Raw genomic sequence first — 16,582 nt, forward strand, 5'->3', positions numbered from 1 at the left:
AGAAGTCCATTTAGTAGGTGACTTCAGTTACAGTTTAATTGATGACATCAATCAAAGCTGGATTAAAACCATGAATTCCCTGAATTATCAACAGCTCAGTTCATGTACCAGCTAGAGTAACGGAGGTATCTGGAACACTAATGAATCACATCTATGCTAAGAATGGGGACAATATTATAGAAATCACAGTTCCCCATTATGCTTTAAGTGACCCTTTTCCTATATACTGTACACAGAAGTCCAAAAAAAGTTGTTGTTGTTGTTGTAGGGTTTAACGCCATTTTTCAGCACACGATAGGCTATACATGGCGGCCAGTATTATGGTAGAGGAAGAACCCGAGAAATTCCCGGAAAGAACCACCGACCCTCGAGAAGCTACTGGCAAGCTTTCTCACATACCCACATTGGCCAAATCTGAGACTCGAACCTACGCAGACAGAGGTGAGATGGCAGTGATCCGTAACGGAGAGCGCTTTAGACCACTCGGCCACGCGGGACCCCTCCAAAAAAGTAAACTGTATCATCACACATATTATAAATTATCAAATAGTGAAAAGATTCAATGCACATGTATTTCCTTAAGAACTGAAAGATATCAAGTTTGTCAATAATGGAACCATGTATCTTGTCATGGCCTGTTAGATGTCCTTGACACTTGGATAGGTATGTTTACTAATATTTTGTTCCTGTTAATTTCAAGAGAGTTAAGCAACAACATCAACCCACTTTAATTACAAGTGATATATTGAATACTGTTAGGACAAGAGATAGATTTAGTAAATTAAACTATACCAATCGCTACAGACAGCATCAACCCACTTTGATTACAAGTGATATATTGAATGCTATTAGAACATGAGATAGATTTCATAAATTAAAAGATACCAACAATTACAGATTATGGAGAAACTGAGTAAAGGAGACAAAAAGCAATGATAGGTTACTATACCACAAAAAATATCAGAGTATTGCCAAGAAGAACCTTAAAAAAACTCTGGAAAGGCAATCCATAAATAGCCTGCTATTTAGCTGTATTAGTGATGAAAATGATTACATTCATCAAGAACTTCCTGAAATTATAAATTCCCTGAATGATTACTTTGTGAACATAAATAAAAATGTGTGGATCTCATGGTAAAAATTCCCAAGTGATGAGTTAAATGAACATATTTCATCAAATTTTGGTAAGAAATATGTCTAGAATTCATTTTTATCTCCACTAGCAATAGTGGCCAGAAGAGCTTGTGGTATTATGTCTGTTGTCCATTATCTGATATTCATCCATACAGCAGCACATTAGTATCACTACTCCTCCTCAACTACTTGAAACTTTACATAAATATTTGTCCCATTATCTAAATCAGGGGTTGGCAACATATGGTACATGTGCCACAAGATGGCACATCAAGATGTTTTGTGTGGCACATGAAGGGCAGCCAAAAATCTAGATTTTAACAGTGTTACTCTCTTACTGGTGGTACATGCTCATTCATTTTGTAATTAATTCAGAATAAAGTGGCACACGATGTAAAATCAATTGCCAACCCCTGATCTAGATGGTCCATGATGAAAATGTTGCCACATAGAAATACAATATGGCTGTCATTGTGGCCATCTTGAAAATCTCGTTATTGCTACTCCAGAACAGATGGTCCGTATAATCAGCATGATATTTTCACTGAAAGACTTCTTATGATGTCTGGTTAATCCTAAAAATGAAAATGGTGCCACTTCCACATCCAATATGGCCACCACAATAGCAATCAATGATCCTTTCAACACTAATACCAACCAAGAGAAAGAAATAATCTTAGGTCAGACAAAGATATGTGTTTCCTATAGCACTGTTTTTAAAATTAGGGTAGGTAGGTAGGTTGTTATTTTTTAAAACATGATTATAATGATTGGTAAATATAAGGTACTAATCACTTCAAGTACTGGGCTAAACCAGCTTCTATTCAATGCACAATTAAAGTTCAGGAATTTCTTTTTAAATTTCTTTTTTTTTAAATGGGGGAGGTGGTGGTATGCTAGGGTTGGGGGGAAAAAAATGGATGGTCGGCCAGGCGGAAACACACTTGTTTTTGCCTTATTTTGAATTCTTGGCAATTTCTTTTGGACAGTCAGCATCAGTCCCTTCAAGGGACTCTGTAAATGAATTTGATAAACTAGATGTCTAAACAGCTACAGCTAAGGAAGATGTTGGTGATAAATTCCTAAAACTCATTTCAATCATTGTTATTTCACTTACGTGTATTTTGAATCTTAAGTATTTTTTGGTATTTTTCCAAACAATCTGAATAGGCAATAGTAACTCCATTACAATGGAAGGAATACTTACAGACCTGTAAAAGTTTTGTCATCACTTTGGAAATATTAGAAAGACATGTTTGTAATGAATTTAGGAACTACCAGGAATCTTCCAGCTTACTTAACATTCATGACAGTCTTGCTTTTCTGGGGGACATGTATCCCACAGTACAAATACTAGAATGGTGCATGATTGATTAACAGCAGTTGATCAAGGTAGCGTGCGAGGTATGGTGTTGCTTTATCCTACAAAGGCTTTTAATGTTGTTTGTAAAGAAACTCTTTCTACAAAAGCTCAGAATATATCATGTCAACCACAAAAACTTGAATGCAGACAACATGAACTTTCTATTTTAATTAAAATATCAGATAAGAAAATCGATGTTAGGTGTTCTACAGGCTCAGATCTTAGACTGTTACTCTTTGCACAATCTATTAAAAAAAACTTTACGCTAGGTTAAATCGGGATATTTTAAAGTAAACAATTGGCATATGCTCAGTGGTATGAAGATAAGTATAGCCAAGTCAAAAGTCATGACCATAGTTAGTCAAGCCAGTTGTTGTTGTGGGGTTTAATGCCATTTTTCAGCACATGATAGGCTATACATGGCAGCCAGTATTAATGGTGGAGGAAGAACCTGGGAAAACCCCAGAAAGAACCACTGACCCACGAGAAGCTACTGGCAAGCTTTCTCACATACCCACATTAGCCAAATCCGAGACTTGAACCCAAACAGACATAGTCAAGCCAGTATAAAAGCTGATAAAGATGTCTTCCAAGTAATAATAGGAGAATAGGTATAGAAGAATCTGAAAATGAAAAACTACTTGTCATCATGATCGACAGTAACATTGAGCTGAAAAACGCAAGTTGATAAGGTTATTAAAAAGTAAACTCACTTTTCTATCACTGTTGAACGGTATGAAATCCTCCCGCAAGCAGAGCGAAAAATATTGTATTATACCCATATGTTATGCATCATCTATAATATTGCTGTTCTATTTGGTGACAAAGGACATCAAGATAAAATACTGAAATTTCAAATGAGAATAGCGAGGATCAATCCAGATACTAATTTAGTTACTCTTTAAACAAGTCTTTTTAAAAATCTTGAGTGACTGTCCATTTCAGCATAAAACAACTTTAAAAGGACTTATTAGTCTTTGAATTGTTAAATTTGTTGGTACTGCCTGATTATAAGTATTTTTTAACTTGTAGAAAAAAGGCGTTTATAATTACTAAGATCCATATTTACCAAAACTATAGTCTGAATTGTATAAGAATAGTTTTGCTTTTTCTGGAGCCAAACTGTGGAATTATGTTTCACCCTGCATAAGGCCAGCTGACATGTCTACTATGCATCTTAGTCAACATTTACAACAATCATTTGTATGATTTTGTGTCGTTCAGTACCGCTCTTCTTCAAAACAGTGTACTCTAATCTACTCCTCTGTGATGCCTGTCAGATTCCCTGATAATCTTTGTACAGATCCTGTATCTACCTGTAACATGTATCTACCTGTACCTGTAACAGCTTATGCATATTTTATTGTAGTACTAGATCATTTGTCTCATTTTTGACAGCTTTGATGTCTGACGACACTTGTGAAAGTTGTACATTATATACATGTAATATAAAAGGCATCATGGAAAATGGTCTGTTGACCAAATGAGCTTCTTGTTTGTTACAAAGTCATTATTATAATTTTTATTACTATTATTATTTATCACAACCATATATATTGTACATTAATGCTGTGTGATGTTACTTGGACCTATGTGATGTGTTATGGTTGGATCACTAATACTGTAACAACACTGTTATGGGTAATGTTACGTGTCATGTTGAGTTCCTAGGACACTCTGATGTACTGGTATGGGTATAATGCTACATGATATTAAATCATTCCGTATAAAATGCAAAGGTTTGTTTATTTTAAGTTGAATGCCAATGAAAATCATAACATTTAATTCTTCCGTTAACTTTCAGCGTGACTGTCCAGATGGATTGCTATCAGAAACCAAGTTTTTGGAAGTGTATTCCACATTTTTCCCATCAGGAAACCCAAAAAAATTTTGTGAACATGTATTCCGTTCATTCGATGGTGACCACAGTGGGAAAATAGACTTCAGGGAGTTCTTGCTAGCAATTAATATCACCTCAGGAGGTACGGTAGAGCAGAAACTGGACTGGGCCTTTAAAATGTATGATATTGATGGTAATGGATCCATAGAGAAATCAGAAATGGTGCAAATCATACAGGTAAGTTTAGACTCTATGTGCATGTTTGTGTGTATATGTGAATATATATATATATATATATATATATATATATATATATATATATATATATATATATATATATATATATATATATATATATATAATGAAGTTTCATCAGTTCATGGTGGTAGTCTTAAAAAGCTTTGCATTTCAACCCTTCCATCTATTCTTTATGGCGATCGTACAACATGACATGCGTAAATGAAAAAAGCCTATAAAGGTTAAATCTGCAGATTTAAATCAGGAGATTTAACTTCAAATCAGTTTTCATTGACCTTTGGTATGTAAAAAGGTAATAAAAAGCAATTATTAAATGAATTTGAAAATGTGTATGTAAATATGATTAGGTAGTATACAGCTAAACCAGTGTATAATAAAATCATCGCTACTGTCATGAAAACTACAGTACATAATATCACTATGCTTAATCTGGAACTCTTCACAGTAAAAAAGTGTAAGCTTTTGATCCAGCTATGTTAATAAAACGTGATCACATCAATTATGGGCCACTGTTCAAATTTAGAATTTAGGTGCTGTAAAAGAGAAAGGAAAAATAAATGATTTTAAGAGAAAATATCTTTAATAACAAAGTTCTTTCAATGTTTAGCTGACCTGGACGTAAGGCCAGGTGAACTTTTGGTTTGAGAAAAGCCAAATTAATGTACAGGATATCTCATAATAGTGCTCCTGAATATTTGCAATCACTATTCCAGTATAGGCTACCTGGTAATACTCCCACCTGCGATCCATGTCTACCAAACAGTATAAATTCCCAAACCAAATAAGGAGTTGTTTAAAAAAAAGTTTCCAATACTCTGGAACTCTGCTCTGGAATAGTATTCCAGTTGAGATTAGAAATGCCTACTCTTATTTCCTTTTTCCAAACCCAGTATATTCAGTGGCTTCAGAGATGCAGCCAAAATAAATAAATTCCTTTGTATGAGGGCCTCAAGGTAGATTAAATTTTAGCTAATTGTGTTACCCTCTTTAAATAAGGTCATTATTATTATTATTATTATTATTATTATTATGGCCCTGCATTCATTTTGTCATCCATCAGGTGTTTTACATCATCCTGGATCCATCAGTGATCTAGTTTTAGTCAAACATGAAATGAATGTTTAGATTTGAGATGGACTCGATCATGAGTGAAATCGATGGCATATTACTGGGGTTGATCTTTACATTTAATTGACTGAATTTATTAACCATCTGTTGGACACGTTTCTGATCTGATGTGATCACACTCTGAACAAATGCATATGTCATCAAGAGCTTGTGCATGTTCAATAATATGTGAGAACTTTTTTAACACACATTCATGTGTTCATCTTGCTTGATAATTGGCTGACACAGTGCTGTTACCACTCTGAAAGCCATATTACTGATCCAGTTTTGATCAAACTTGAAATATTGGCTTACATTCACATTTTGGATGGGTTTGATAGTGAGCATTTTCCATGCATATTACTGATCCAGTTTTGATCAAACTTGAAATATTGGCTTACATTCACATTTTGGATGGGTTTGATAGTGAGCATTTTCCATGCATATTACTGAGGAAATCCTGCATCTGATTAGCTCAGCTTGTTACTTTAAATACACAGCAGACTTTGTAGGGATATGACTGAAAAGTTGTTAAAGCTACATAAAAAAATCCAAAATGCACGCATGCACTCGCGCGCACACACGCTCACAATGCACGCACCACACCACACACACACACACACACACCACAGTCTGGAAGCTATATTTGAGATTTTTATTTGATTAGACTTGGAATAATACTTTTTTCATAAGGATCTTGGACCTAGATTTATGCATATTAATGAGGTGATCATGCATAAAATTCCCATGGCTTATCACCATTCATGACATCATATTTTGTATCTTATTGGTACATTGTCAGTTTAGATCATGGCTGAGCAGGAGACAATACCTATTATATATACCTTCATCTTTGCAAAATATTTGTATCAGGATATAGTAAATAGGTAAAATCAACATGATAGTTGACATATAATTCATTCTTACAGGATGTTTAGGGAAATGGTCGGCACTAATACATAGGCTATGTAAGTGAGATGAGCAGTATCAGATCCACTTGGGCCTCATGTTATAAACTTAAAATATGTGCTTATATCTTCAAGATTGCAGAATAGATAAACAATGAGTGAGATCCATGCATACTAATAAGGTGAGCATACATTTGATTGGCTGAGCTTGTTACGTGACCCTGGAGGCAATATTTCTGATCCAGTTTTGATCAAACTTTGAATATATACTTACATCATCAAGATCTTGGACATGTTTGATAATGAGTGAGATGTACACATAGTAATGAGGTGATTTTGCATAGATTGGTTGAGCTCTCTACCACTCTGGAGGCCATATTTCTGATAAACTTTTAATCAGCTTGAAACGGGCTTATTATCAAGATATCTTTTTTTGGTTTCAATAATAAGCAAGATGAATGCAATATTATGCTGTAACATGTGATGTATTTGTTGCCATTCTGACAGCCATATTAGTGATCAGATTTTGACAAAATTTAAAATATTTTCTTTTATTGTTAAGATCTTGGACAATTTCAGTAATGCCCAATGTCCATAAATATTAATGAGATGATCTTTAATCTGATTGCTGCTCTGCAAGCCATAATTCTGGTCTGATTTCAATCAGACTTAGAGTGTATATTTACATCTTAAAGGTCTTGCAGACATTAAATGAGCAATCTTATAATTAATGAATTAATATACATATGAGTTACTGAGCTTTTTACCATGCTGAAAGCCATAATTGATCAGCCAGACCTTGTATGGCATTTGACAAGTCCAGTGATGAGCTTTCTCCAGGCATAGTAATGTGGTGATCTTGCACCTGATTAGCTTGTTACCACTCAGGAAGCCATATTCTGATCCAACTTGATGTGGAATATGGAGATGTATCATCTGTTGTCTTAAGTCATTACAATCTTGAATGAGTACATTTATATATGTGTATGTATGTGATTAGAATTTTTAACGTAGCTTTAACAATTGTTCAGCAATATCGTTATGACATCTGCAGTGTGTCAGTTTATAGTGATGTCTAGCACTGGGGAATCATGACACAGAAATGTGGCATTATATCCCACCCAGTCAAATTATCCTGACACCAGGCTGACCAGTCTGTGCTAACCTCTTAACTCATTCGGCCCCAATCCTGCCTGTAGGTGTGATGAGGCTGTACCCTACTTCCGAGCTCTGCAGCATCAAGGTCATTTAAGATACACCAGCATGGGTGGTATTACAAGAAAGCAGACATATAGTTCTACAATGATACCAAATAATCTGAAAGTTCTTGCTGCACTACAAAATACAGAGGGAAAAACCTCATTTTTTGGACCTGTTTTTTTTTCATGCAAAATTCACTCGTGGTCGGAATCCAATTTTGTGTCTGGATTTTAGACCTTTTGGCCTCAGATCTAAGAATTGAATTACACACAGACAGGTGAACCTTTGCAAAAGCTAGGATAAGGTGGGCATTTGGAATAAAGAGCGGTCTCCATACGAAAATGATGGGTCCATTAAGCAACAAAAAAAAAAAAAAAAAAATTTTTAACCTTCTGCTCTTGCGCAAGCAAAATAACCAATGGAAAATGATGTTTCTAATATGACTAGGCATTATTCTCATGCAAAATCTGTTGAAAGCTGATGTATTCAGAAATAGCCTCCAAAATGTCTTTCCTGCTCACATTTCAGGTGAAAGCAGCAAAACCTCTTGGGCCGAATGAGTTAATGCTGAGTGCCAAGGGAGGCAGCTGCTAGTATAAGTCTTTGGTATGACTTGACTGGGCTTCAGACCCATGATCTCCCACACAACAGATATATGGCTTGCACATTATGTGCACTAGACTTATAGTGATGGATATATGTTTTGTATGTTAATGTAACATGTGATCGAATTAATCAGTAATGGTTTGTAAAAAAAACTTGTAACCAGGCATGCGATGAAAGGTGTCTTATACCAAAATCGGTTAATAATAGGAAAGTTTCTGGAATTTTTACCATGTGATACTTAAAACATGCATGATGGTCTTTTTGAGAATATCGTTATCACTATTCCAGAAATCTAATGAAAAGTTTTCATCAACTACTTCGTTTAGTATTTCGTTATAAATGCATGTGGTGCCAATCATGTATCTAATACAAAAGCGCAGGAGTTATCTTGAAATATCGGTATCACTACTTCTTAATGGCTGTCTAACCTTGAATATGGCTGCCACTATTTTGAAAATCTTGTTACTAATTCTCTTGAATAGATGCTCATACCAACATTGGGTTTGCACCAAAAGTCTTTTAATGGTGTCTAGTTTATCCCAAATGAAGGTGGTGCTGATCTTGTATCCATTATGGCTGTCAGAGTGCCTAATTTATGAAATTGTATCACTGAAGAATATCAGATATGGTTTCAATGGAAGAAATGGTCATGGTTTGATTTCTTGTCAGTTCTTTTCAAACAGTCCCATGAAAGAGACTCTTATTTTTCATTGAGAGACTGGAGTTTTCAGATGCTGGCAGTACAGTCAGAGTGATATCAGGAAAAATGTACACATTATTCTCAGTGATCTGAACTGCAAAATTATTGTGCGTCTCCCACTTTCAATGCAGCCACCAAGGTGGCCATATGGAAAGCCGCATTTCTACTCCCAGAAGAGTACAGTCATGAAACAAAAAGGACAAGCAGATTACCATGTATACCTGCTTATAGGTTGATTTACAGATATTTTTGCCCTGCCTTCCATCTTTGTGAAATATAGCAGATACACTGTATTTTCATTTTCATTTGTCCATCCATCCATCACACTTTCCCTGCTGCTCTATAACTTTACATGAATTTGAGATGTAGAAAAGATACTTAATATATTTGTGTATCACTGGTAATGTATTCACACATTCTTCCATTTGTTTGTAACCCTCTGCCTTTTTTAAAAAAGAAAAGCATCAAGGAAATATAAATTGCACAAAACTTGTCATTCTGACCTGGTTGTCACCAGGGGGTCCATAATAGCATTGTCACTTATTCACGTTTCAAACTAAATGGAAGCTCTCAGTGTAAACAAGACAGACTTCTCATTGTCCTTTTCTGGCTTTTAGAATAGTCCATTTCAGTAACAAAAACTGTTTTGTCTGTATCCAATATTTGCAGTGCCTAGTATTAACATTTCTAAAAAACAAACTGAACAAATGAAAAGGAGAAAGTCTTGTATGCATGTGTTCAAAGAGATATAACTCCTACTTCACAGCTGTTGCTTGAAAGCATAGACCCACAAATATGCCAAAGTGTTACTAAAGAAACCCATGTTTGATTCAGAATCCCAACAAGTTGACAGTGTTTGGGACTCCCTAGTGACAGTTAAGTTAGAAATTAAAAATTGATGAATAAAATTGCAAAGTTTTATGCATTTTTTATATCCTTGATGCCATTTGCTTTTAAATCAGTTGGGGCTACAAACAAACTTGGTATATATTTACACAATAATTCCAGCAGCCCTAGCTTTTTCAATCTTTTCCAACTTTTTGGAACAGACTCCATATTTTTTCCTACTTCATTAAAAATAGCCCTACTATCTGTCCTCTTTATCAGTTTTATGTTGAAAATTGATTACATGATGCACGAATGCTGACTAGCAAAGCAATTGGATACTGCTTTTCTTACTGCTCTGGTGGCCTAGTGATTAGAACATCTGCCTCAGATGCAGGAGGTTGTGGGTTTGAACCCCAGCTGAGTCTTGCAAAAGACATTAAAATGGTACTAACAGCTGCCTCACTAGACACTCAGCATTAAGAGGTTATGTCTGGTCAGCCTGGTGTCAGGATAATGTGACTGGGTGGGACATCATGTTATATGTCTGCAGCATGATGCCCCTGTGCTAGACCTCACCATAAACTGCCACACTGCAGACATCATAGCGATATGACTGAAAAATTGTCAAAGCTACGTTCAGAATCTAAATCACACACACACACACACACACACACACACACACACTCACACATGCTGCTTTTATTAGTAATTTACATCTAGTTCACACTTTTTCTGTATAAAATGTCCCTGTTTTGCCCTACCTTTTTAAAAAAAAAACAATAGTCCTACTTTATCCCTACTTTTTCACAAAGGGTTGCTGGAAAGACTGATGTATTTCACTGCTACAGTGTGTGTCACATTTCAGATTGGGGGTCCTTTCTTCAAGGTTAAGGTCTTTGCTCAGTGTTTCTGTTTTCCATCACAAGACCGCTCTGGTGGCCTAGTGGTTAGAGCATCCGCTTCCGATGCTGGAGGTTGTGGGTTCGATCCCTGGTCGAATCATACCAAAGACTTACAAAAATGGTACTAACAGCTGCCTCGCTTGGCACTCAGCATTAAGAGGTTAGTGTTAGGACTGGTCAGCCTGGTGTCATGATAATGTGACTGGGTGGGACATCATGCTACATGTCTGTGGCATGATGCCCCAGTGCTAGACATCACTATAAACTGGGGGCCCCGAGTGGCCGAGTGGTCTAAAGCGCTCTCCGTCACGGATCACTGCCATCTCACCTCTGTCTGCGTAGGTTCGAGTCTCGGGCTCGGCCAGTGTGGATATGTGAGAAAGCTTGCCGGTAGCTTCTCGTGGGTCGGTGGTTCTTTCCGGGGTTTTCCCGGGTTCTTCCTCCACCATTAATACTGGCCGCCATGTATAGCCTATCTTGTGCTGAAAAATGGCGTTAAACCCTATAACAACAACATCACTATAAACTGTCACACTGCAGACATTGTAGCGATATGACTGAAAAATTGTTAAAGCTATGTTAAAAATCCAAATCACACACACTCACACACATTGTTTTCCATCACACTTTCTCTTCTACTCAGCAGCTTGAAAGTCACTTCAAAACTTGGTGTATTTATACATGTTATGTATCTATATTTTTTAACATCTAGTACATGATTTTATTAAATTTTTGTAATTTTTATTCATATCCATACTTTTTACAGAAATCTTTAGTTAGATTTTGCGAGTCTGTAAAGAGCATAATATTAGATAGGATTTACAAATAGATACATATGTGTTGACAAATAGATACATATGTGTTGACAAATAGATACATACGTGTTGACAAATACTAATTATAATCTTATTAATAGGACTAAATGACATCTTTGGATTCATTTCTCATTGGCTGATGGTTTTTGCATGGTTCTACAAGAAGTCAGTAACTTCCCATTTGTTGCGCTACGTCACATGAATAGGTGATTTTGAGACAAATTGAGTAGTAAGATCTGTCACATGGGATATATTGTAAAATATAGTTGTAATAGCTGGTGTATATGAGAAATGAACAATCCCAATTATGGAGTCATCCTCATTTCTTGTGTTTATGATGTAAGTCTTTAGACAGTTTTTATGTTGTACTTAGATATTATTTGATAGGAAAAACATTTATTTGGACTGTTCAGTGGAAATAGAGTGCTCATTGTTTGGACTTCCGTATTAATCTGGAACTGGTGCAAGTTATTCACAGGTGTTCTGGACAATGCCATCTTGACAATGTCATGATTCTTGGCAGACTAATACATTTCTGGTTTTTAAATTCATTTGGAACTTTTCATTCGTTTGGGCTTTCATAGAACTAACATAATTATTTTGGATTCACTTCATAATACTCAAAGTTTCCATCACACTTTCATTTATAAATTTCATAATTAATTTTTTTGTTTTACAAAACTTGTTCATTTAACTTTATTATTTTTCTTAGTTTATGACCATAGAGCCGTAACATATATAATCACTGGAAAGTGTGTTGTTTACTAGATTTGGTTTGCTATACATTTGTTTCCATCACACTTACCTTTTGGCAATATAATTTTAAAGCAGTCTGAGGTGAACTTCATATACCATAATTTACCTAAATTATCAGACACCTCCCCTTTTTCCATAAGCTGGACCCCAGCTGAGTTGTACCAGAAACTTATAAAAATGGTACTAACAGCTGCCTTGCTAGGCACTCAGCATTAAGAGGCTAGTGTTAGGACTGGTCGGCCTGGTGTCAGAATAATGTGACTGGGCGGGACATAATGCTACATGTCTGTGGCATGATGCCCCAGTGCTAGACATCACTGTAACTGCCACACTGCAGACAGCTTAACAATATGACTGAAAAATCCAAATCACAGACACACATTCTAAACACTTTTTAAAAAATTTTAATTTTCATTAGTACACAAAATTTCTGGACAACAAGCAATTTTTTTTAAAGTTCATTAAAAATGAAAACTTCAGGTTGGAACATAAACTTAAGAATGTTTTATCTGTGCTCAGAAACAGACATTTGAGTATTCATCTATCAGGTTGTGATAATTATCACATGGATTAACTTAAAAGTGTTGTTACAACAGCTAACATGCTTCGTATGATGTGATCAATCAGTTCCCTAAGCAAGCAAGTCATGAGTGCTTGTTAAAGATAATAATAAAAGAAAAATAACCTTTCATCTTGAGAGAGTGGGCAGAATACATTACTGAATCAATCTGATAACTAGTCATCAGCGTTACATGAAGCTGATATACCGGATTGCACATTTATTTTTTGGCTACCACTGATGAGCATACAAAGGATAACAAAACAGTCATGCACATCAGATCAGAATATTTTTGGAGTACATGTACCATTAATTACAAGTGATTCCCTGGGTTTATGGCTACCATATTTACTCACTTATAAGTCAAGTCAAACTGCAAACAACCAAGATCCCAATCTGCCACAGCATAATACACATGCAAATCAGGGTCTATGTTATTCTACTGATTACTCCTAACAAACTGCACATACCTAGGTTTGCTGGCGCGTTGTGCACAGGCAGATTTGGGTCTTGGCAGTTTGCAGCTGGGTTCAACTTATAAGTGAGTATATATGGTATTTGAGGTAAAATGTTAAGATCTCTGAATTTCCTAAGGACTTGCTGTTTGTTTTTTCAATAGTAGATTTCTCTCTGATAATATCAGTTTGAATGTAGTCAGTTTTTTACACCTGTTTGATTATTTAGGACAAGCACTGGCTTATTTGGGATTTCTGTTGTCTTGAGATAGCTTCAGGGGCAGTGTTGATGAAAAGTATAGATTGAAATCATTTCTCAATATTGTATGTTTCCATCACTCTCCCTTCTGCTCTATAACTTTGGAGTCATTAAGGGATGAAACCTCATATGCATTTACATCATCACTAAGTGTGGTGGTGCCTACCACATTGAGGTATCTTCAAGGTCAAGGCAATAGTTCAATATTTTGTATTCCATCACGCTATTTTCCTGGCACTCTGTAAGTATACAATCTGTTTGAGATCAAGGGATATGAGCAGGCATCATGCATACCACGTTGGGGATCTTATCATCACTGTCAATGTCATGGTGTAATATGTCAAATTTTTGTATGCCTGTCATAACATGGAGCATATAATGCTATGATGTTGTCAGTCTAACCGTCTGTTACAAATTTGGTTTCTGCACACTATCTTGAATCATACACCATCATCATTTACCAAACTTTGTGCATGACTTGAACGTAAAGTTTAAAACACATAGAAGTACCCTATCAATGTCTGGCTCAAAGGTCAAGGTCACTGTGACTGAATGATGGAGAACGATTTCCACACATTGTCTTGAGTTCTCCACAACTATATTTAGCAAATTTTGTGGATAGCCTGCACTTACGGTTGTTGTTGTTGTGGGGTCTAATGCCATTTTTCAGCACACGATAGGATATGCATGGCGGCCAGTATTAATGGCGGAGGAAGAACCCGGGAAAACCCCGGGAAGAACCACCGACCCACGAGAAGCTACTGGCAAGCTTTCTCACATACCCACATTAGCCAAATCCTAGACTCGAACCCACACAGACAGAGGTGAGATGGCAGTGATCCATAATGGAGAGCGCTTTAGACCACTCGGGGCCCCTGCACTTATGGCAAGAAGAAACCTGTTTATTTGGGGGTAAAAACAGTTAAAGGTTAAAGTCCCTATGACATAATACAAAAATGGTTTCAACACAGTAATATCAGTTCTGTATCACATACCTCAACCAAAACCTTACAGATTGCTTGCACTCAGGGTAAGGAAGAGGTCAATTCATTTAGAGTTACCAGTAAATGGTCAAACATCAAAATGACTAACAGAACAAAGAACAGAATAACATTGGTTCTACATCATAGATCTCAACCAAACCTTGTGGCAGGCTTGCACATATGGTTAGGAAAAATCTTGATGTTGGGTCCAAAGGTCTTACCATGGTAGAAGGAAGAAAAATTGCTTCTATACAAATATTTAACTTGTGAACATAGAGGACTACTAAACATGGCACAGGCATATAATGTGCCATTCATGGTACTCATTTTCTATTCTACTTTCCTTTTCATTCTATAATTTTAAAGTCTTTTAAGATGAAGGGTTGACAATTGGTACATAAGAAAAAGGTGTATACCTTGCTGGGCATCGTTTCTCCATGTCAAGGTTACAGCTCAATAGTTTAGGACTTTATTCATTTTCCTATCTGCTTTCTCACCTCACAACTATTTAAGATGGACATATGATGCTTGGTATACTTATTTTGTTACTCTGTGTTGTACAGCATGTTTTGATGTCTTGTGAAGGTCAAGTTAACATGTTAATATTTTAAGGTTTCTTTTGTTTCTGTTTTATGTCACAAAAGCTGTTCAAGGTAGAGCAATGACCAATACACATGCTTCTCAGTTTGATGGCATGGCATGCATGGAAGTCAGGGTTTTATCTTCAAGTTCACGGTCATTTAATTTTTTTTATGATTCCTTTGTGCACTTTACTGCTAATGTTGTTTAAGATAGGGAGAGGAAACTTGTTTTTTTATGTCTCTGCAATAACTTTAAAGCTCTTTCTTAAAGGTCATGGAGTTCAGGGATTGTGAACTTCCGTGAACTCAACATGATTAGTGGGGGATGAAATTCACATAATTTACTTGTTGTCTTTTAGTTGATCTTAATCTTATTGGAATTCAGATATGTGTAAATATGAATGAGATTTTAATATATTTATCCTGTCTTGGAGGTACTGTGTTAGGTGAGCAATTACAGCTTTTCTCAATGTGACCCCCCAAAATTACATGTTATCTTGATGAATTATTCAATGGAGTGTCATGCATTATGCATAATACATTTCTCAAATCAGGCAAACAAGACAGTTAAAACTTTTTTCTCAGCAGTTGCTCATGAAAAATTTATTTCATGGTTGATTACTTAACAGTTAAGCTTGCCATGGCAGAGTGTTGCCTTTGTACACATGTAGCATCTATATGCAGGTTAAGTTTCAAACTTGGCTTTTCAAGAAATACTATTCACTGATTATGATGATAATGATGTTTGTTGCTATTATTATTATTCCATGAATTATCATTTTATTATCAGTATGTGCACTGTTCAACTTCATGAAATAAATGTATATTTTGTTCGATCCCAAACTTATGCTCCACACAAGATTAATGTATCATTTTCATTTTAATCCATTCTATAAAATCATGACTGACTCTTAATCACTGATAATTGTTTTGTGTACCATAAAAACACCTATAATTTCACTAGTAATTGACATCTTACATATGATTTTGAAATAGAGGACTGGTTCTTTATTGCATTAACTTGTATAATTAGGCTAATAAACAACATTCACATCTCAAACAAGATCTGGATTAACCAGTTCCTCAGCTAGCTGAGATCAGCAGACTGTTATTTAATGTGAGAGGCCTGTGGTGAATAGAGAATGAAAAGAAGCTATAAATGGCTTTTATTAGTAACACAAACTGAGACTTCACCTGCTTTAACAAACAAATATTGAATTACCCCTGACCCTAATGAAAACGAATGTAACTCATATCACATTGATGAATTTTTTCATCCGAGATAACTTTAATTCACAGGCAGATAGATGATAATATCAAACTATACC

At 35.7% G+C, this 16,582-nt stretch overlaps 1 protein-coding gene across 2 annotated transcripts in view; it reads left to right on the plus strand.

The window, feature by feature from the left end:
- The window catches only part of LOC149773991 (neurocalcin-delta B-like), a 299,760-nt gene that overhangs the window by 267,712 nt on the left and 15,466 nt on the right, over window positions 1–16,582 (plus strand). For both annotated transcript variants that reach the window (XM_089945922.1, XM_089945924.1), the window contains one exon: window positions 4,302–4,574. In XM_089945922.1, coding sequence (XP_089802048.1) covers window positions 4,302–4,574 — 273 coding nt within the window. The remainder of the gene's footprint in view (window positions 1–4,301; window positions 4,575–16,582) is intronic.

The sequence above is a fragment of the Sinohyriopsis cumingii genome, unplaced genomic scaffold, assembly GCF_028554795.1.
Source record: "Sinohyriopsis cumingii isolate HCF-2022 unplaced genomic scaffold, ASM2855479v2 utg000459l, whole genome shotgun sequence".
In the NCBI taxonomy this organism is placed as follows: Eukaryota; Metazoa; Mollusca; class Bivalvia; order Unionida; family Unionidae; genus Sinohyriopsis; species Sinohyriopsis cumingii.